The sequence below is a fragment of the Bipolaris zeicola genome (assembly GCF_000523435.1).
Source record: "Bipolaris zeicola 26-R-13 unplaced genomic scaffold scaffold_5, whole genome shotgun sequence".
Lineage (NCBI taxonomy): Eukaryota > Fungi > Ascomycota > Dothideomycetes > Pleosporales > Pleosporaceae > Bipolaris > Bipolaris zeicola.
In genome coordinates, this window is record NW_006912054.1 from 50,723 (window position 1) to 71,636 (window position 20,914).

Genomic DNA, 20,914 nt, shown 5'->3' on the forward strand with positions numbered 1-20,914 from the left:
GCACGCGTGCGCGCGCGAGTAAAACAAGAATGACAAAAGTCTATAAAAAAATCCCATGCAAAAAAAAGACAACGTTTTCTCTCTCTCCAGCGCGAAGGAGGAAGTGAGAGTGGGGTGGAGGGGGGGTAGGGTGAAGGTAAAAGGAAAAGGGTTTCTTAAGATCTATAAAAACAAAAAACGTTGTGAGACTATAGAGTAAAAAGAAGATTCGTTTGAGCGTGAATGTATATGTAAGAAAAAGCGGTGGTGGGACCGGGGTTGAATGCTGAGATGAAAAGAACGCTTCAATTGCGAAACAACAACAGAGGTGTAGTTTTTCTGGTGGTGGTGGTGGTGGTGGGGGAAAAGGAGTGGGATGGGAAATCATGGCACGGTGGACGTGGGACGCTCGTAAGGGGAGGCGAGGGAGCGGCGGTCCGAGGTGCTATTATCTTCGGGGTCGCGTTTGAGGCTGTGAATACTGCCAGTGTTGCTGTGTTGGGACATTCGATCTGGGCTGCGCATCGTATGTGATTGTTGTTGTTGTTGATGCATGTCCGAGGGATCTGATTGTGGGGGTGGTGCAGAGGTAGCAGCTGCTGGGGCCGACGAAGCGGTTTCTTCTTCTTGCTGGCGGCGCCGTTGGTAATGTTCCATGTAGCTGAGGCTCTCGCCCTCTCGTTTCAGTGACCCCGCCATGTCCGGGACGGGTGCGGTTCGCGCTCCGCTGACTAAATCTTCTTCGGATCGCGGGTGGATCTGTGGGAGAGGTTGGCCGAGTTGCGGTGGCACGCTCGAGCGTGAACGAGCATCTGCCCGTCGCCGGCTGAAGGAGCTGTTCCGCCTGCGTCCGACGCCGACGACACCGCCTCCACCGCTGCCACCGGCGCTGGAGCCACTGTCTGTGCGGTGGTGGTAGCCGTGTATCGGGCCTTGGGCCATGGGCGCCGGAGGTGCTTGGTGAAGCTGCGGTGGCATCGGCGGTGGGTTTGGCATCAACTGAGCTGCGTTTGCGGGAGTAAAGCCATGGGGTGCAGGCGCGGGTATGACAGGCACCTGCGATGGCGAGCTCATGCCTGTTCCCGTTGCAGATGGGTGGAGCTGAAACACTGGCGCGTTGGCGCGCGCACTCATCTCCTGCTCCCCCAACTGCCAGTGCATGGATTCGGCTGAACGCCAGGGAATACCCATCTCGGTAGCAACCTTCTGCCACATTTGGTCCTTGAATCTATTTCCCAAAAAAAGTCAGTATTTGTTTTTTTCGCCCTTGTTGTGTCGCACGTGTGTGTGAGATGTCTTTTGTCTGCGGCCTGCCTGACCGAACAAACCAAAGAACATTCACCGCCAGCCTCTTGGGGAAGAGGCGGCCGTCCAAAATAAATTAAGATCTAGCCGTTTTTTTTCGCTCTCTTTCTAATGTACGTACCGGGCGTAGAGTCGTGCTAGCTTGTTCTTCTTCTCCTCATCCCAGATAGCTCGCTTCTCCAGGTAGTTTTGGTATCGCAGGCGGCACGAGATGGAACTCCGTCCGGGAAGTCGTTTTGCAATGTCATCCCACTTCATGCCTTGGCCCCGCAGTTCTATTGTTAGGTTGTCTTCTTCAGGAGTCCATTTGGATTGTTTCTTAGCGGGGCTCTCGTCGGGGAGTGGTGTTTGGGATGCCTGGCGCTTCAGTGTTGATGGAGGAGAAACATTGGTAGCTGCTGGGCCGCCGTGGGCAGGTGTGGGTCCATGGGGTCCTGAGTAGAGTTGGCGGAATTGAGGAAGCGGCGCAGACTCATTCCGTCGGTGAAGCTCTGCAATGGCGGGCAAAACGGGTCCTCCTAGCATTGGTGCAGATCCTTTGGGAGCTGATGTTGGTGCCTGTGGGGGGTAGGCAGCCATGGGAGCATAGTGTTGGGGGGCAGTTGCGTAGCCCGGCGATCCAGTTGCATACGCGGGCGATGCTCTTTGCGCCGGCGACTGTGTGTACGCTGAGGGTGCGGTTGTGTATCCCCGTGTAGCTCCGGTTGAGTGAGATGCATTAGATACTGAGCTCTTCTTGCTGGCCGGTGACTCGGAGCCCCGGGCGCGGGGCTCGAGAAGGAGATTGATATCCAGTGTGAACGAAAAGGACCAGCGTTACGCCAGCCCATAAGCTAATGTTAGGTTTACGTTGTAACGTCTCCGGGCTCCACCAAATGATTCCAAAGATTGCCGACGATGACGACAACAAGTAGGATTTCCTAGTAGTGTTTTTGCGGTTGTGTGTGTGTATGCGTGTGTGTATGCGTGTGTGTATTGGTAGGAGGAGCAAAGCAAAGTAAGATGCAAAGCGCCGACCAAGGTAATGACGGGAAGGGACTATGCACAAGATTGCGTAGTGTTGGCTAAGGTGAGGTGACGTTGATGGGTAAACACAACAACAAGTCGGAGGGGAGGGGGGGGTGTAGGCGGGAGATGAACAGGAGAGGACAGGCGTGAGGAGAGGAGTGAGGTTCGGATAGACTAAATGTGCCGAAGAGGGAACCAGTTAACCAGTTGTGAGGTACAGTGGATGATTGACGCTCTAAGTGGTCGATCGAGCTATTTGGGAGATGGGTCGGGGCCGGGGAGCAGGGGGTGAAACAGGCCAACCACTTGGTCTGATGAGTGACGGTCGTGCTGAGCCACTGACTTTTGCAGGTCGAGCAGGTCGGGGAGGATAGCGTTGGAGGGATGGTGGATGCGGTCTGGTAGGAGCGAAGTAGGGTCTGAGGGTCTGAGGTACTTTGTCGAGCATGGATGTGCGAGTAGAGAGAGTTAGCGTGCAACTGTAATGCTAATAACAGGCATCCCTGCGAGGCCCTGGCTGGCGCCGCATCATCGTCCGCGGTAGGGATAGGGATTCCGGGGGCTTGGGATCAGGATGTACCCTTTGCGTCTGTGACTTGACTGACTACCTGTGCGCTTGACGCCTTGTCGACTCGTGCTGGCGGCGCGCCACATTAACGACCCACAGACCACGACGACACCAGAGCTGATCTGATCTAAGGAAGCATGTCTGCCGGAGATTTTAGCGAGCGCCCAAGAAGAAAAAGGACAGACGCTCCCCCTCAGGCCCAAATTGCGGATTGTGGCTAGCAGCTAGAGCAGCTAGCTTGACACAAGAAGCACGACACCCGTTCTTGCTGGCAGAGGCGCTAGGATGACGTGTCTTGCGTGGTGGGAGGAGTAGTTTTACCTAGTTGTCTGTCGTTTTGACGTCTTACCTTGTTGTTGTTACTACTATGCGCTTCTCTCTCCTTCTTTCGCTTTGGCCTCTCTGGCGCTGGCTTCGGCTCTGACTCCGGGCCTCTGCGTATGTGTGCGTATGTGTGTGCTCGCCCCGTCTTGGGGGTCTTTGCATTCATTCGCATTTGGCTTGTCTCGCCTTGCCTGCGTCCATGGTGGGTGAGCCGCCGTTGACGAACGAACGAACGAACGAACGAACCAGCCCGTCCGTCCGTCGTCGCCCACTCCACTCGGCGGCAGTGATGGCCTTGTTCGTATCTGGCACGCCTCGGACGGCCGGTGCTGGGTCTCATTTGCTGCCCTCTCGTTTCGTCAGGCCTCAATGCGCGTGCCCAAGACAGGGCTGGCGGGCGGCGGCGAGGGCGGCGAGGGCGGCGTTTGCAGACGAGCAACATGGAGGATATAGCAAGGGTGCTGGCGGTGCTGCTCCTCTTTTTTTCTGCTCTCACTCTCTCACACTCCGTCACGGCCACGATCGTCGACCAAGATGGCAACATCCGGGGCGTGTTTCCTGCAGCGCTGGCCAAGGCAGCGAATCAAGGCGACACACAAGCGGTGAACAGCCTCAGGGATTCGCGCAGACGGTTCGGGTTCGGACGAGGTCAAGCGCCATGACATGGAAGATCTGCAGCATGCTCGCCCTGCTCCGGCTATCTCTGACGCCAGACGCGTCGCTACCGAAGCCTTGCGAACGGCTGACTTCATTGTAGCGGTGCATACATGGTGATGTGTTCACGCCCGAGGGCTGCCAACGGCCACTGTGGCTCCACGCCCTGCAATATCTGCCTCGACGGCTCCGGTCAAGCCCCCCCACTGTGGGCTGTGAGCGCCCGGCGATGCACTAGAAGCATGCCATGGCATGCACAGAGGAGCGGTGAACTGCGGTGAACTGCCGGCCATGCCATGGGCGTGACGTCTAGCTTGGATGGAGCCGTCGTTGCTTCGGCCTGACCCGTATTCGACCTGGCCTGCCCGCTTGCTTGTGTGTGTGCTGTCCTGCTCAAGTCTCGTGCCCATGAATGACGGAGCCACGTTGTGTATGTACCATACTATACGACGACATCCGTCCATCCATTCATCCAGCCATGCCGCCTTGCCAGTGCAGTGCAGTCCAGTGCAGTCCAGTGCAAACATGATGCGATGACCACGACGACGAGGCGTCGCACTGCCAGGTCATATCTGCGTGCGCCGCCCCCCCAAAATGCTCCATTGCATCACTGCCTCGCTGCCAGGCCAAGGGTTCTGATGATGCGCATTAAGCGGTGAGGCCTGTCGGTCTGTCTGGAGCCGTGCATGCACATAGGCTGTTGGTTTGCTATTCACGGATGGCCACTGTGAGGTTGGCGGAGACTGATGGGTAGTAGAGCACGCCCCCTCTCTTGTCGGCCACGGCCACGGCCACTTGGGGACGGGCTTAGACGTGCATTAGCCATGAACAGCGTCCCCGTGCGTCCGTGAACGCTCGAGTCAAAGGAGAAAAAAAGGGCTTTTCATCGGCGACATACTTGAAGCACCCGCTTCTGCCCTCGGGCGGATGCTGCAATACCTTCCTGCACCGGTCCGGCATGCCATAATCAGATTCCCACAATAAAAGCCCATGACAGTCTGGGCCTGCCATGCTCTCTAATAACCCGCCGTCCCTGTTAGTTTGTGTCTACGCTTGACAAGCACCCATCTAGTAGTGATAACCATGTCTGAACATATACGCCGTGTCACAGCCGCCATGTCTTGTCTGGCTGGCCGCTTTCTTGGCTCGATGCGGATGCAACACGTCAATCTGTCGGCGCAGCACAATCCTAACCTCGTCTGTCTATATATATATATATATATACATATGTACTTACATACTACACACAAGCATACTTGGACAACTCGGGCATGGGCACAATAACAGGGGAGAGCGGTGAGCCGAGTGCAAGGGCCGGCTGCTTTCTTCTCACCAGCTCCATTTATCACATAGTACATGTACCAATGTAAGTACTTAGTACATACAAGACGCTGGCGCCTCTGCCCTCGACGCCCGTCCGTCCGTAAAACACAGCCGGCGCAATATGGTTCTGCCTTGGCTGAATGAGCCATGGCTTCGGCCAGGCAATCGGAGCCGACGAGCATTGGCGCGCGTTCCTCGACTGCACAGCAGCGCCTCTTGGACCGAGTGACCCGCGCAGAGACATTGCCAACGCATGGCGCGGGATCGTCGCTGCAGCTCCCACGGCGACGAGAGCAATGATATGAGCGCGTGGGGTCGGCGTGGGCAACGGGCGTTCGTCATGTGTTCAGAGACATTCACTCGAGTTGGAGTCGTGGGCCTTGGCGCTCGCTTCACATGCCCAATCCGGCCGTCCTGCACGCCCCCCAGCCCTATCCAATGCCTCTTTCTTGCACCACTCCAACTCACCCACCCCCAGCCCGCATTACCAGCGGGTCACCTGTCAGGACCAGACAAGTCATCCATTCCCCCACTGCGGTTGCTGCTTGCTGCTTGCTGCTTGCTGCTTGCTGTCGCATAACCGCTTTTAGCCTCGCCCGCCACTCACCATTGGCGCTCCCCTCGCTCCTCATCTCGCTCTACTAACTCCTGCACTCTCGCCCGCCCGCCTGCCTAGCTCGCTGTTGCTGGCCATCATGTCTCTTCAAAGCGCGGCAGACGTGCCGCTTCTCATTAGCTCCCCCAACTCGTCCTCTGAGCGTCGAATCTCCCCCTCGTGGACGATTGCCCATCTCAAGACACGTCTCGAGCCCATTACCGGCATTCCCGCAGGCTGTCAGCAGTTGTCTCTACGGGTTGCATCACAGGACCCCGTTGCCCTCGTTGCTGCAGATGAAGAGCATACCCAGCTTGTTGCCTTCCCGCTGCAGCCGTATGCCGAGATCGCCGTAAGTCCTTCTTCTCATTCTCATTGCATAGCCACTGCCAGCCCTGTCCTTGACCCGTTTGGTATGCTGTCCTCTCGCCGTCTGCCACATCTCCTTGCCATTCCTCTCTCCCCCCCCCCGGCTTGGCTCCCTACTCCCCTTGAAACTGCTCTACTTACTCGGTACGTGCATGTACTGTGTCTTCTCTCTTCCTATTCGCTCTTGCGTGTGGCCGCATATCCTGCCCTGCCCCGCAATGCACACACTCTATCTTTGTCAGCCTGGCAGTCGCGGGAAAATCCATCCTTCGGCTCCTCCGCCGTCGTCTGCCCACCTGTGAGCACGGAGCCGTTGGGATGTACTGAGCAGTGCGTCTCCTGACTCCAATTGCGCACCTTGTTATTCTCTTGCCCATTTGGTCTCCTTTTTTCTTTTGCTCGGCGCCTCGGTCCTATTTGACACTTCATCTTGCCTCACGACACAACCCCTGCACAGACCGTTCAGCTCCATAGTTCTTCTGACAGGCCTCTGCCAACAAATCAGTGCCCGTACATGGCCTCTCGTGTTGACATGCAATCTCTAGGTTGTAGATACGCGTCCACCCGCTGCACGTACAGACTTCAATGACCTGTCCGCCGTTGAGAAGTATGAGATGCCGGTGGCAGAGTACGAGCATCGGACCGATAGTGTTCTTGCATGGAAGAAGGCTCAAAAGCTTGGGCGATTTGATCCAAACGCTCCCAGCATAGAACAACAAAAGATCCGCGCCTCTGAGCGTGAAGTAGAAGAGAGAGGTAAGCCTAACCGTCTCCTTTGCAGCTCTAGGGCCACGTACTCGTACGACAGTGGTGGCTGTGTTCTAGTTAAAAAAAAGCAACTCTGGGGCCAATTGACAATTGCGGGTATTGCTCTGGTTCAACCTACTCGTACACCATTACTTCACGCGTAATGTACATGGCTCAAACGGTTCCCAAAGCCGCGGCTGCACAGATCCGAGTCCAAGGCCTCGCCACAGACATCATGTCAGCAGGTTTCATCCAGTCATGAAGCATCGACAAGGAAGTAAGCATGTCAGACAAGCACTTTCTAGACCTGATGCCGTCTCACCGAACCGGTCGTACAAAATATACTCTTTTCAGTAGCCTGCATGACACCCTGGGCCCCCTTTGGCCAGGGGCCCAATGCCATCTGCGACAGCGTCTGCACACGTCCAATCGACAATAGTAAACTGGCAATCGAGTATTGCAGGTTTCGGTTGCCTCGGGGGATCGTTTATATCTCTCGCTTTATCACTCTCGCCTCGCCTCGCTTCCCGTCCCGCTGGGAGCTAAAGGATCGGAACGAGGCTCCCCGAAACTCAAATGCAATGATAAATCCACCTGTCACCATCCTCACGCTCCAAACTTCCTTTACTTGATACTTGGTTGCCGCAAGCCACGCCTGCAACGAGGAATTGAATGCCTGGACCAACATGGTGATGGTGGTCGGCGGGTGGCGGGGCCTGTATCAATTATCGCGCGCTACAGCCTTGAGGCTTGTATTGGAGCGAGGATATCGCTTGTGCGTCTAGACAATCAACGCCGCAGCGCATCGCGGCTGGAACATGCCGCCGGTCCCGCCTGTGCATTGTCAGTTTGTGACCATACTCCCCCGTTTAGGTCTCAGCGCCCCTCACAACGGGCGCTTCACATGTGGCAACTCCTCTGTGTGTGTACCAGAGGGGGGCAGATTGGCGGCTTGGAACCTGCGCGACTCAAAAGGTCAATCACTTCGGAATCATGTCGCTCGATTATCGTCGCTACCATTTGCTCCTCTGTACACAAGGCTGGAGGTTCAAACTAAGTTAGGCTCCGCTTCATAGCAAGGGGGTGGCCACTTTTATTTTCGCTACTCATGAGCAAATCCGGACATACACTTTACTGACTGACCCACACCAATACTCGAAGAGCGATCACTGACATATCTCACTAGGTCTATCTGTATCGAGTCGTGTTCGTCTACTACCCGAGTCGGATGCACGCCGCGGCACAGTGTCGTACATTGGGTTGATCCCAGAGATCCCCGGCATAGGTGTCTGGGTGGGGGTCACTCTTGACGAGCCGACGGGGAAGAATGATGGTTCCGTCAAGGGCAAGCGATACTTTGAGTGTGGCCCCAACTATGGTGTGTTTGTGCGGCCCGAGCGATGCGAAGCTGGCGATTTCCCGCCTCTTGACATGGGTGATGAGGATCTTGAGGAGATGTGAGATCATTGCATTGTGCCCAAAGGCCTAACCCTACATACAATATATGCAAAACCTTTTGATGCTTGCACCAAATCAACATCACACATGTATTCTCCTCGGACATTGTACATGGCAAATCCACCAATCTACATCTACTTGAAATCTTGAAATCTTGAAAAACAAAAAACAAAACGAAAACATGACAAAACATCTCAAGACAAGAACCTTGGCATTACGTTCTCCCCCCTTTGCCCCCCGCTTGTGAACCACACTCATCCAGCACTCTGCTACAACGGCAAAACCCACTCACCCTCATTCCTCGGCTTAGCAAGACTACTCGCCTCCCTCTTGACAAACCGACCATACCCCTTCTCACCCTTTAACCCGCCATGCTCCCTATCCCACACCACCTTCCCCCTCAACACCGTCCACCGCGGCCACTGCGTCATGGTCCTCCCTTCAAACGGCGTATAATCCACATCATGATGCAACATGTCATTCCTGAGTTCAAACGGCTTCATTGTGCCCTCTGGATACCACACTACCAAATCCGCATCCGACACGCCCTCTTGCAACGCACCCTTTCTGGGGTAAAGTCCATATAGCTTCGCCGGATTTGCCGCCGTTAGTTGTACGAATTTCGGCAAGGGAAGGCGGTTAGCGCTGAGGGTGAGTGCGAGCCGTGTTTCGATGCCTGGGCAGCCGTTTGGTATGTATTTGAAGTGACCGTCTGGGTAGGCTTCGGAGATGCTGGTTTTCTTGCCGGAAACGGAGTCGTTGTATCGAAAGGGACAGTGGTCCGAGGAGAGGATTGTAAAGGTGCCGTTGGAGAGGCCGTCCCAGATGGCGTCGCAGTCGGCGGTGCTGGCGCGGGGTGGAGGCGAGCAGACGCATTTTGCGCCTTCGAAACCTGGGGCCGAGAGCGAGGACGAGGTGAGGAAGAGGTATTGCGGGCAGGTTTCTGCGTAGATTGGTAGGTTGCGGTCTTGCGCGGATTTTATGTGAGAGGTTGCGGAGGGAGTGGAGACGTGGACGATTAGGATGGGCGTGTCCATGAATTCGGAGAGGGAGATTGCGCGGTAGGTGGCTTCTGTTTCGGCCATGGGTGGGTGCGAGGAGCCGTGGTATTTTGGGGCGAAGAGTTTGCGCTTTTCGAGCTGTGTGGTCATCCAGTCGATTACTTGGCCGTTTTCCGCGTGGATCATGGTGGTGATGGAGTGGGTGCGGGCGTGGAGGAGGATGTCGAGGATTTGGCCGTCGTGGAGTTGGAGGGCTTCGTAGGTCATGTATATTTTGAGGGAGGAAATGCCTTCGGCGCGGAGGATGGGAAATTCTGAGAGGGCTTTTGGGGAGGGGTTGCCGACGATGATGTGGAAGGAGTAGTCGATGTAGCAGTTGTCTTTTGCCCGTTCGTGAGTTGCGGCTAGGGTGTCGAGAAGGGTGTCTTCGGTCTTTTTTTGAGGCGCAAATGTGATCATGGTTGTTGTGCCTCCGCATACGGCTGATCGGCTGCCTGTCTCGTAGTTGTCTGCTGTTGATCCCTGGCCGAATAATGGGGGTTCTTGGAGATGGACATGTGCATCTACACCTCCTGGCATCACGTATCCCCCCTCGGCATCTATTATCTTTGTTGCTTTGGTATCTCCCAGACCCCCTCTTGGGACTACCTTTGCAATCTTCTCATCTCTGATGGCGATATCCAACTCTTGGATATCTGTTTCCGAAACCACTACTCCATTGATGACGAGCAAATCATATTCGGCTGCCATTGTGTCTCGACCTTTCTCAATCCTTTGAATCAAATGGAAAGAGAAGCAGAGAGAACAATGGCATTCGAAGATACATGTCGTCGGCTATCGTGGTAGTTGGAGGAAGACTAGTCCAAGATAGTGAGGTGCATATCTCAACCCCTCACTCACATCTGCCCCACCTTTGTTCCTCCACACCTTATCAGCGGCTGAACACGTAGAGTTGGAGTAAGTAAGCATACTATGCGGAGCTCTGTACAGTCATATAATTCTGTCATACCCAATAAACACACGTCTTTAGGCTGGATGTGCGTTGGAGAGAGTTAGACCACTGTTTATATACCCCCTTTGAAGCTATAGCATCATTGAAGCACCAAAGTTTGCATTAAAGTCGTCAGAATGACTTCAAGTTCTCTCAAGATCAATGGAGATAGACTAAACAGTACACTGCAAGATACTTGCACACAATATGGCGCTCTTGCAGCCCCTTCAACGGGCATGTGTCGTCTCACTCTCACCCCAGAAGATGGAGCCGCGCGAGACTGGCTAGTGGCAGAGTGCAAGAGCTTGGGATGCGAAATCAAAGTTGACCAAATGGGAAATATTTTTGCAATTCGTGAAGGCACTGCCAAGGACAAGAAACCAATTGGTATGGGTAGTCATATGGATACACAGCCTGCAGGCGGGAGGTACTGGCACAATACCATATCGAACTCCAGCTCTACTAAACTCATTAACTCAACCCCAGATACGACGGCATCCTAGGCGTCCAAGCCGCCCTCGAAGTCCTCCGCACCCTCCACGAAAACAACATCTCAACCCACTGTCCCCTGGCCTTGATAAACTGGACCAACGAAGAAGGCGCCCGGTTCCCTGGCGCAATGATGTCCTCGGGCGTCTGGAGCCAGCACTCCAGCACCCCCCTCTCGGCCTGCTGGTCCATCCTCGACACCGACGGTATAACCATGAAAGAAGCACTGCAAAGTATAAACTATCTCGGCGAAACACCCTGCTCACACCTCGACAACCCGCTCCACTGCCACTTCGAACTCCACATCGAGCAAGGCCCCCTACTCGAGCGCGCCGGAAAAACCGTCGGCGTCGTCGAAACCGTCCAGGGAATGCAATGGTACGCCATCCGTGTGCTGGGAAAAGAAGGCCATTCAGGTACAACCCCCATGCCCGACCGCTCAGATGCACTCGTGACGGCCTCGCGCCTCATCACCGCCGTCCGCGACACAGCCCTCCACACCGAACTCGGCGTTGCAACCGTCGGCGTCATAAAAAGCGACACCGCATCCCAAGCCACGATCCCCGCAGGCGTCGATTTCATAATCGATATAAGATGTTCCACCGATTCGCAGGTGACACAGCTTTCCACCGCCATCTTCGCAGCCTTTGATAAAATCATCGCAGAGGAAACAAATGGCACGGCTTACAAAGTGCAGCGGACGTGGGGTCTCCCAGAATCAAAGTTCCATCCGCATTGCATCGAGGCTGTACGGGAAGCGGCGGTGCGACTGGTGGGTGAAGACCAGGTTATGAGTATGATGAGTAGAGCGGGCCACGATAGCGCGTGGACGAGTCGCGTGGTACCTACGAGTATGATTTTTGTGCCGAGTAGAGATGGGGTTAGTCATAATCCTGAGGAGTATACGAGTCCTGAGCATTGTGCGTTGGGGGCGCAGGTGCTGCTTGACGCCGTGTTGGCGTATGATGAGAAAGTTGCAAAGGGGGTTTACTAGAGGAAAAGAAAAAAAAGGAGGGAAGTGAGAAGAAGGTTATTTCCCATTTCAAATGGTATATATGTGGTATGTAAAAAAATGGTCCAAGCAATATGGAGTTCCAAGAAGTTTTATGTACAAAGAATCTCTAGCCCGTTGTGTAAAAATCTTAAATCACCAAGCCACCATAATCTCCCCGTCTCTTTCGTTCAGAATCGTTTGTGGTATTCAAGTCTCTTAACCAGAGTAGACAGCAGGGCCAGGGCTGACGTACTTGAAGCTCGAGTCGTAGATGGCCTTTGAGAAGAGTGGGTCGCTGATCTTGTAGGCACCCGGGAAGCTGACACCAGAGGGCGTGGCACTGCCTCCTCCAGTAACCTTGACCTGGAAGCAGCTGACGTAGGGCTGAGGGCTTCCAGCACCGGCGTGCAGCGCAATAGCCTCGGCGCGGACGAGGTAGTCACCAGCAGCAAGGCTCTTGGGAACAGTGAAAGAGCGCTTGCCGCAGTTTGCGTTGAGGATCTCAGTTCCCCATGAGGCGGTGGTACCAGTGTATCCGTCCTCGGCGACCTTGAAGAAAGAGCCAGAGGTGGCGGTTTTGGCATCGCTGACCTTGGCCATGTAGATAAGGACCGGGCCGTAGTGGTTGCCGCCGATGGCAGGCTGCGAGCAGGAGCGCGCGCCGGGCTGAGCGTGCATCTCAACGGTGAGGGAAGTACCGGCTGGGTCTAGTGTTAGCCATTGTCTATTGCATAGTACCAAGGGTGGAATGGAGATGGTGTTGTTCTCCTCTTCTTGGAATGGAGATTTGGGGATATGGAGACTTACCAGCAACTTCGCAGACACCGGATGAGGCAGCAGGACCACGACCACAGAACATGTCGGATGAAGACAGGCTGTCGATAGGGCTGTTATCCTTGACAGTACGCGTGCAGCTGGTCGCCTTATCGGTGCTTCCAACCCACAGTTGCTGCCATGTCGAGTGGGCAGAGGCGGTGGTCGCAGCAGCGAGGAAGATGGTGGAGTACTTCATGATTGCGATGAAGAGTTGATGTGAGAGTGTTTGAAAGTGATTGTCTGTGTCGTGCTGTTCAACTTCAAGGCAGAAGGCTGCTCTTATTTATTCCTCATGCTGCTGAACGCCCCATCTTGCTGGCTGACACCGAGCAATCTAACAGCAACGGTTTTGTCCCGGGCCGTCATACCAGTAGCACTACTCCACTGAGTATCTCGTCAATCCCTGATTCTGCGTAACTTGTGGCTCTAATCCATTGTTTGTCACACATGTAGATTGCATCGCTCCAACCAAGCTTTCTTGGCACCTGTCAGGAAGCGCGTGCTCATCAGCACTCAATTTACACCCATGTTTACTATTCGCCGATGCAGCATTCCAAGCCCCGGAATTTGCCTGATTGGGCACGGCATTCGTTTTTTGGTCGGGTGTTGCATCAACCGGCGTCGTTTCGGATGCAGTGGCGCCCCGCAATATGAGGCTGGATTTATTAGGCATGGTCATTTGGACGACACCGTTGCGGCGATGGAAGACACCGGGTAAGCGATGTAATCTGATTTTTCATTGATGCCAGGACACCCAAGCCTTGGAGGCTCTATGCGCAGTCTTCTTCTGTTAACTTATTGTAGTCGACAAAACGGAGCGTGTCGATTGGGTAAGTCAACATCCTAGACATGCAGCGCCCACTAGACCCACCTCATCCATATTCGAAACATAACAAAGCCACTATAGCACCATTGGTCGCCTCTGGTTGTCAACGCCTAGGCGAGATCGTCCGGCTTCGAGGCCGACACGCCGGTTCGCGAACAAGTCGAAGATGCAAAAGAACGTCATTAGCGGAGGCTTTCATTTCTGGTGCGACCGGATTAGATTGAATATTTTCGCATTCCTACCTGCTGCTGCAACCCCTTAGTCGTGTCCCGGGTTTCATTGGCGCCTCTTCAGTACAACGGTGGCGACGGCGGCGTCAATCTATCGTGCTGCACGATCGAGGCGAAACGTGACCTTATCTATGCTCTCTATGCCTTTGCGGACTTGCCAAAGTAGTTGGCAAGTGTGTTTTTCTGTGTTGGCTTCTCCTTCCTAGTGGCAGGTTCCGTCTTCGTACGCTCCCCCACGCCCATCAATTTCTTGAAATCTTCCCACTCTTGCTTTCCCACAATACCACCACTAGCCTCTTTGTGCCCTCTTGCAAAGCTCTCTCCCAGTCTTGCTCTCAGGTCTTTGTCACCAGCAACAATGCCCTCAAGCTTCTTGATGATGTCAATCTTCTCCTCCCCTTCCCTCGCCCGCGCACATTTAGCAACTCGACATGAGAAATTGACTCTGTCTGGAAGATAGCCCTCGTTCGCACACATTACAATCTCTAGCTTGTTTGACTTTAGAGTGCCTGACCAGCGGGTCGCGATGACGGGATGAATCTGCGCAGCCGAGGATATCGACAGTAGGGCAATGGTAGCGTCCGCGGAGAACGTGGGCGGTGTATGCGTGCAGCGCTCGGTTTCACGTCGTACCTCCAAAGATGCGTTACGAAGTTTCTCGTCTTTGACAATTGCGCCAGGACTTTCTGCAGAGAGCACTGCAGCCCACGCATCCTCAACATTATAAGCTGCCGACCGTCTCGGCGCGTTGACCAAGGCTACGGCGTCGTTGATCGCCTTCTTCGTGTGTTGTTTGAAAGTGGCCTTCATATCTGGAAATGGTGGCTCCCACTTGATGGTGCCTCCTAGGTCGCCGTGGGTCCCCAGTGCTGCAAGCCAGGAGACCTTATTGTTTGAGTCGGCATGCAATGGCAGGCAGATATTGTATGTCAAGAGGGCACTTGTTGCGACAGGAGGACAGTCATGAGCCGTGACATACTCGGCACCTTCTGGGAACCCCCCTTCATCTGCAAAATGATGATCTATAATGAGACATGTATGTGGGAAGTCGACCAGTGGCGGGCTCTTTCTGCTACCTTGGTCAAGAACAAAGATATACACTGGCGATAGAGCGGCCAGAGCTTCCCTTGTACTTTCATCGTGGACGTTGGAGCCTTTTGGAGGAAAGTACACCGATATATGATCAGATGATAAACCAAGAGTAGTGAGTGTATGGTACAATATTGCACCCGAGGACAGGCCGTCTGCATCCTTGTCTGGCATTATGACAGTGGACTTCTGAGCGATAGCACTGTAGACTGTTAGTAAATGATAGACGAGACTTTAAGAAACTGTAGCTTACCACTCTTTGATAATCGTCCGCGCACGTTCGATTTGTTCGCGCCTGGCGGGCCAAACTATCTCACAACTCCCATCTTGTCTCGATTGAGCAAGGTGGTAAGCAGGTATCTCAACCTTTGGTTTCTTCGACTTAGGGGGTGACGTTTCTTTTTCATGTTTACGCTTCAAAGGGCTCATCGTGAATGCGGACGCATGAAGCTGTCGGGCTTGCGGTGCTGTGAAGACAAGTGCAGACGGATGTAGCTGATAATAAACCCGAGGCAATGTATGAGGCAACCTCGCTAATCTTTGAGCGAGCACTCTCATTATCCAGTGGTGTAATACACGACAGGCTGAAATGCGACGCGGGAAAAGTACCTCGTAGTCGATGACGTCGTTGCCACACTAGTCCATTCTTAGCCCAACCACCCAGTGTTTAGACATACACTTGAGCGCATTTTGCGAAATAGTTAAATGTTGAAGCTCTGTCAGCTTAAGGTAGAAGCAGCTTGGCGCTGCTCTTCGCGAGTGTTTGTCCGTCGAAGCCTACCCCAACAAGCTCAAGTTCCACAGTCGATCCTGCATTCTTCTCAACGAATCGTTTTTTTAGAATATGCTCCAGTGCATATGCTTTACCAATCATTCTTCCGTCCATGTAAATGACAAAATACGAGAAAGGCCCTGTGATGTTGCTACAGGGAATTCCGTTGTCCTTATAGTTAGTTCTACCATGGTCTCTAAAGTTCCAAACCAGCTGCACGCGCGCACAATCTCCTTCACCTCGCTTTTCCAGCTGTATTTGGTCAATAGAGAATAAAGACGACATTTGAAAAGTAGAAATAGGCATAATCCGGACACTCGTGATGTTCATCAAATGCAGGGTCTTGCCTAGAGCAGTATCGATTGAGCCTTTCAAATGAATCCCAAGCTCTTGGATGCGAGCGCCAGGCACCAAAGACTTCAGTGGGCATACTGTTCGCTGAATTCCTTTCTCGAGTGTGATGGTGAAAAGCTGAACAGAGTCTGTGGTTCGAATATAAAGGGTGACAATACTTTGGTCAGCTGGCAATGACACATTGTTGCTGTATATCTCAGCTTGTAAATATCCATCTGCGGGCATGTCGAGTTTGAATAGCGGAAGACAGACTTCCGTCGTGGCATCGCTATTCGACTGATATTGCATGGCCTCGATTACCAAGCGCGAAGTTCTTGAGCTGTTGTCCAGACGGTGCCAAAGCCCAACAGCTTGATGTCTGTCTCCGAAAATGGCTGGACGCGGAAGAATAGACTGACTACCTAGTTGTGCATGGATACTACAGCCGTCGAATAGATCGTTCGATGCATCGTCATGCGTCGCAAAAGCGCGCGTGAAATCAGTGTAGAAGAAGTTTTCCGAACCAGACACACGCTCTTTGGCATACTTGAGGACTGCAAGAGCCTCATTAGGTTGATGACGCGACAAGCAATCTCCGCAAGAGCAGTCCATGTCACGTGGAAGTGGGATTCCTTGCCAGACTGTACGTTCAGCGTCGCGCCCTTTTCCAGGAAAATGCTCAAAGGACCACGCTGGGGCAAATATGCCTGCTGACAGCCCTAGGTCGGCGAGTTTCGCCACAGCAACACCAGTGTTCGTGCCTCCTCCCCCATATTCTGGATAAGTAACACGTGGGTGAGTGAAACTGGATTTATTCTGCGCCCACACATCAATACCAAAGAAAATGTTTCTGGGCGAGATTTTGCTTGACAGAGCAAGCTGTAGCGAGTTTTCAGCCTCAGTATCTTTCCAGCAGTAGTTTGTGAGTATACTTCCACAGGCCGATGCGAACTTGATGTTGGACGTGTTCAGCGCATTCTGGTACGATATCTTGTTCGAAATCGTAAGAGCATCGTACCTAAAACACCGTTATACTGTCCTAATGACGTGGAAAAGACGGAGTTTGTGCTTACCATATAAGCCTCATTGTACCGCCCATTTCGGCTCTCAGCTGGCAAAGGAAGGCTTCAAGAATTTCGGGGTCCCAAACATTATTTGGAAATCGTTTTTCAATGTTCACAAGCCAGCCGTCGAAGCCATAATACGAAGCAATTCTTGCTAACGTTTTTGCTAAGGGAAAATCCATATTTTGGCCGTCACGTGTGTGTTGCAGGAGACGCTCAGAACCCTCAGTCTGTGGCTCAACTAAGAGTGTACCTAGAACCTCGACGCCGTTGCGATGAAGGGTATTCGTCCACGTTGGCGGAGGCACACAGACAAGCTTGTGTGAGAAGTAGATGAAGACATCAACAAATTGAAGGTATTCACAGGAATAGAGCTCCGCGTCGACACCGGTCGCCTGTACGCTCTCATAATCATGGTAGTTTCCGGAGTAATCATGGATCAAGAGAACATCTGCTTTGCCGAGGCCTTTGTTTGTGCTCCTATCCTCCGTTCGTATGCGTGGTGTGTTGGCTCTTTGAAAGGAGTCACAATTATCTTCTGTCCATGCTTCTAGTTGATCAAACGTGTCGAAGTAAGCGAAGCCTTTGAGCCGATCCAGATCGCGTTGTTTGCGTCTCTCCTCAGGCGTTGGCCCTGTGTCTGGTGCAGGGAACAGATGGCGGTATCCATCACGAATTGGCCGGAGGATATCTTTCCATCCTAGCAGGTAGGCCATGGCAACGCAGGGCTGGAAGTGGTTGTGCTATTTCTGGGCCCTCCAGACGTGTGAGAGCTAGCTTGGATCACTTGTGCAGGGATCTATGGACGGTTTGAATCATAGCAACTGTGTCAGACTCCAGCTGCGTTCAAGGCAAACAACGCTGGTACTCCACGTATTGACTGACTTCCTGTGCGCAGAAGCCTCTCGGGCATGTATAATTGATAAGACAAAAATGGCCGCAGATGTACCGTGGAAGGGTGGGCGTTGGGTATGCGAACCACTGCGGGAGCGGCGACGATCAGAGGTGACGTTCCTGGCAGGGGTCGGGCTTGGCAGGCAAGGGCTACGTAGCTCCATCCGTCCTTACGTACAGAGAGCTGTCGGAACGTGTCTTTTTATGTGAGAAAGTGCGAATCTCCACACTCACACCACCTCTTGTCGCCAAACATTTGCTGCTTTCCTAGAAGCGCCCAGCGACACGCCCGCCGCCACGATGAATCTTTTCCGACTTTTGGGTACGCAGAATTGGAGAGCGAGGGCCGTCGCGACCAAGACGACGCCCGCTGGAGGATTATGGCATTGCTGACTTCGCGCAGGGGATTTATCCCACTTACTCTCCATCTTAATTCTTCTGCACAAGATGAAATCGTCGAGTGTACGCTGAATTGTCTACTGTCTCGCGCAAATATTCGAGCTAACGTGTTCTTAGAGCGCCTCTGGTATCTCATTCAAGTCGCAATTCCTCTACCTGATCGTCTATCTTACGCGCTACGTCGACCTGCTATGGACCTTTTACGAGCCAAAGTCCCTCTACTTGACCGTGTTTAAAATCATCTTCATCAGCACGTCTGCCTACACCGTCTACCTGATGCTCAACGATTACAAGCCGACCCACGACCCGAATTTAGACACGTTTAAAGTTCAGTATCTTCTGGGAGCTAGCGCTGTATTGGCCGTTTTGTTTCCGTACAAGTACACATTTTCCGAGGTATGGCATGTCCAGGTACCGCCAAGGAGTGGTGTTAACCAAGCATACAGATTCTCTGGGCTTTCTCTATCTGGCTAGAGTCGGTCGCGATCCTGCCGCAGCTCTTTATGCTTCAGCGGACTGGCGAGGCGGAGACAATTACAACGCACTATCTTTTTGCACTCGGCGCGTACAGAGCGCTGTACATTCCCAACTGGATCTACCGCTACTTCTTTGAAGTACCCAAGTTCTACGACCCCATTGCCGTGATTGCGGGTATCATTCAAACCATCCTATACTCTGATTTCTTCTACATCTACTACACAAAGTAAGTTGTCCAGTTTTGGTGAGCGAGTGGTCAGATGACTAACCAATGGTTACCAGGGTCATCCAAGGCAAGAAGTTCAACTTGCCCGTATAGACGAACTCACGATGAGCGCTGCTCTCTTTCTGCTGCCGGCGGCCGAACACGGCGTCACTTTGGCTTCCTGTACTGGCATATCTACTTAGGGAGGCGTTTTCTGGGCATTTTGGTGAATGGACGAGGATGCAAATGGATTAGGAGAGGTGCACGGGAGTTGCCTAGATGGGTGTTGTGCACGTTGGGTGACGTAAGACAATGGGCTATATGGAGCTCTCATCAAGATACCAATGACTGTATATTGAGACTTGGCAATGAAACATGTTGATCTACTATGTAGCTGGTCAAGGCACGTGATATACGAGACTGCCAAGTCCGACCCGCTGCACAATGCGGACGAATATGTAAGCAAAACCATTGCTATGAGCATTCTCGTATCCCGACAAGTTTACTGTTGTTAGAAACGGACGAAACGCGCATGTATCAGGGTAATGTCGCGTCACAGAATCTAGTTGACGACAAGGCTGAAGCACGTGAGGCAGTGCATACCTGTATGCATGCAAGCGCCATTCAGCGACGGCGGCGGGAGGGCTCGTCCATCAACCGACCCTAGCCCGCCGCCAGCAACTCAGCACGATTTCATCTCACTGGCAGTCTGTCCGCCCTGTTTTGCCCTCATACCCCGTATTAATATTCCCACTCGCTGTTTTGCCTTCACCACACGTCTTCCACCGGCTACATATTCGCCACTATCGTTGCTTAGTGATAAGAAAGCAGAGCGTCAAGTGTCTCGACTGCCACCTTCCCGTAGACCGCTGCTCCGCATCTCAAGCGACTCGCGAAGGCGACTCCACGCCCTCTAACAACATAGCGCGCGTGCGCGCCTGGCAATCGACTCTGCCCTCATCTTGAAGACGCAACAATGTTTTGTCTGCGAAGCTGGATACCAGTGCTTTTCTTCTTGTAAGTCAGGCGTCTTGTCGCCCCCTCTTGACGGCGGCGCTGTGCACATACTGACTGTCGTGGCTAGACTGCGAACTCAGGCGTCTCCCGTCTACCTTGTCCTCTTCATATCGGCTACGTACTTCCTGAACCGACCGTGCGTGTATTGCTCGCTGCTCCTTTTCATTCTTGTCGTTGCGCTCTTCGACTTCCACACGCCATGGTTTGATGCGCCGCTTTCGGATAGCGCGGAGCTGGCGCTTAATGGCACTGCATCAGAAACAGCTGGAGTACTGGCACAGGCTGCGAACCACACAGCACAGGTCGTGGTCAAGGCTGCGGTGGAAGGAGTCAAGGGAAAGATTGGACTGGGCCAGGCGAGCGACGCGCAGAGTTACGAGTGGGTCAAGGGATTGCTGGGGAAGAAGGAATGGCGGATTCAATGTCTCGATGTGCTCATCCGAGTCTGAGCAAAGAGAAGTGCAGCACGTGGCAGCCTACGTGTAGAAATGCAAGTATTTGTGCGGCGTTTTATGGTCAGACAGCTTGGTCGGCGTGCAAAAGACATCACTGCATGACTGGGCGTGGAAGTGAAGCATTTGCATGGCGTAACAGGGATTGCCACGATACAAAACTACCATTTACTACCATTTTCCTGAGTCGCGTCTGCACATGATGTATGAATGAGTGCAGCATAGGGAAACAGAAGGGCAACAATGGCGAGGGTTCACCTGCCTGGCCAGGGGTGGTGGCGGAGGGCATTTTCTGGAACGCCTCCACCCAGCCGTACCAGCGCAGTCAATGACGCGCATGTCACATGTCGAGATAATAGACACTCTCGCACTCAGCTATATCGATGGATGCGTACTAGCAGATGCATCTCAAGCACCCCGCGCTAAACACGCCGCCGCAGGGATCGTCTTGAGAGGTGGGGCATCCGACATGCCGCACGCCCACCTTCCCCTCTCAGTCCTCATGCGCCGTCTTGTGCCATTGAAACCCGCTCTT

At 53.4% G+C, this 20,914-nt stretch overlaps 10 protein-coding genes across 10 annotated transcripts; 4 read left to right on the plus strand and 6 right to left on the minus strand.

The window, feature by feature from the left end:
- Positions 1 to 363: 363 nt before the first annotated feature.
- COCCADRAFT_82828 (uncharacterized protein) lies at positions 364 to 2,094 on the minus strand (the record flags this gene model as incomplete). The annotated part of the gene is made up of 2 exons (XM_007709032.1): positions 364 to 1,207; positions 1,406 to 2,094. Coding segments are annotated over 2 exons (1,533 nt in total), but the record flags the coding sequence as incomplete, so codon positions are not given.
- A 3,118-nt stretch (positions 2,095 to 5,212) lies between these two features.
- On the minus strand, positions 5,213 to 5,503 carry COCCADRAFT_82954 (uncharacterized protein; the record flags this gene model as incomplete). The annotated part of the gene is made up of 1 exon (XM_007709033.1): positions 5,213 to 5,503. One exon carries the CDS (start codon positions 5,501 to 5,503, stop codon positions 5,213 to 5,215), a length of 291 nt encoding a protein of 96 aa, XP_007707223.1.
- Positions 5,504 to 5,856: 353 nt separating this feature from the next.
- On the plus strand, positions 5,857 to 8,333 carry COCCADRAFT_32383 (uncharacterized protein; the record flags this gene model as incomplete). Its single annotated transcript, XM_007708986.1, has 3 exons — positions 5,857 to 6,108; positions 6,671 to 6,881; positions 8,059 to 8,333. 3 exons carry the CDS (start codon positions 5,857 to 5,859, stop codon positions 8,331 to 8,333), a joined length of 738 nt encoding a protein of 245 aa, XP_007707176.1.
- Positions 8,334 to 8,599: 266 nt separating this feature from the next.
- On the minus strand, positions 8,600 to 10,081 carry COCCADRAFT_32384 (uncharacterized protein; the record flags this gene model as incomplete). Its single annotated transcript, XM_007708987.1, has 1 exon — positions 8,600 to 10,081. The coding sequence occupies one exon, from the start codon at positions 10,079 to 10,081 to the stop codon at positions 8,600 to 8,602; it is 1,482 nt and encodes a 493-aa protein (XP_007707177.1).
- Positions 10,082 to 10,459: 378 nt separating this feature from the next.
- Positions 10,460 to 11,805, plus strand: COCCADRAFT_82853 (uncharacterized protein; the record flags this gene model as incomplete). Its single annotated transcript, XM_007709034.1, has 2 exons — positions 10,460 to 10,749; positions 10,809 to 11,805. 2 exons carry the CDS (start codon positions 10,460 to 10,462, stop codon positions 11,803 to 11,805), a joined length of 1,287 nt encoding a protein of 428 aa, XP_007707224.1.
- A 216-nt stretch (positions 11,806 to 12,021) lies between these two features.
- COCCADRAFT_82910 (lytic polysaccharide monooxygenase) lies at positions 12,022 to 12,817 on the minus strand (the record flags this gene model as incomplete). The annotated part of the gene is made up of 2 exons (XM_007709035.1): positions 12,022 to 12,506; positions 12,613 to 12,817. 2 exons carry the CDS (start codon positions 12,815 to 12,817, stop codon positions 12,022 to 12,024), a joined length of 690 nt encoding a protein of 229 aa, XP_007707225.1.
- Positions 12,818 to 12,997: 180 nt separating this feature from the next.
- Positions 12,998 to 13,300, minus strand: COCCADRAFT_82965 (uncharacterized protein; the record flags this gene model as incomplete). The annotated part of the gene is made up of 1 exon (XM_007709036.1): positions 12,998 to 13,300. The coding sequence occupies one exon, from the start codon at positions 13,298 to 13,300 to the stop codon at positions 12,998 to 13,000; it is 303 nt and encodes a 100-aa protein (XP_007707226.1).
- A 515-nt stretch (positions 13,301 to 13,815) lies between these two features.
- On the minus strand, positions 13,816 to 17,651 carry COCCADRAFT_82805 (glycoside hydrolase family 85 protein; the record flags this gene model as incomplete). Its single annotated transcript, XM_007709037.1, has 5 exons — positions 13,816 to 14,968; positions 15,020 to 15,304; positions 15,440 to 15,444; positions 15,548 to 16,889; positions 16,945 to 17,651. The coding sequence occupies 5 exons, from the start codon at positions 17,649 to 17,651 to the stop codon at positions 13,816 to 13,818; spliced, it is 3,492 nt and encodes a 1,163-aa protein (XP_007707227.1).
- A 625-nt stretch (positions 17,652 to 18,276) lies between these two features.
- COCCADRAFT_739 (uncharacterized protein) lies at positions 18,277 to 19,024 on the plus strand (the record flags this gene model as incomplete). Its single annotated transcript, XM_007708938.1, has 4 exons — positions 18,277 to 18,291; positions 18,346 to 18,624; positions 18,675 to 18,931; positions 18,988 to 19,024. The coding sequence occupies 4 exons, from the start codon at positions 18,277 to 18,279 to the stop codon at positions 19,022 to 19,024; spliced, it is 588 nt and encodes a 195-aa protein (XP_007707128.1).
- Positions 19,025 to 19,886: 862 nt separating this feature from the next.
- COCCADRAFT_82855 (uncharacterized protein) lies at positions 19,887 to 20,376 on the plus strand (the record flags this gene model as incomplete). Its single annotated transcript, XM_007709038.1, has 2 exons — positions 19,887 to 19,927; positions 19,995 to 20,376. The coding sequence occupies 2 exons, from the start codon at positions 19,887 to 19,889 to the stop codon at positions 20,374 to 20,376; spliced, it is 423 nt and encodes a 140-aa protein (XP_007707228.1).
- Positions 20,377 to 20,914: the final 538 nt, after the last annotated feature.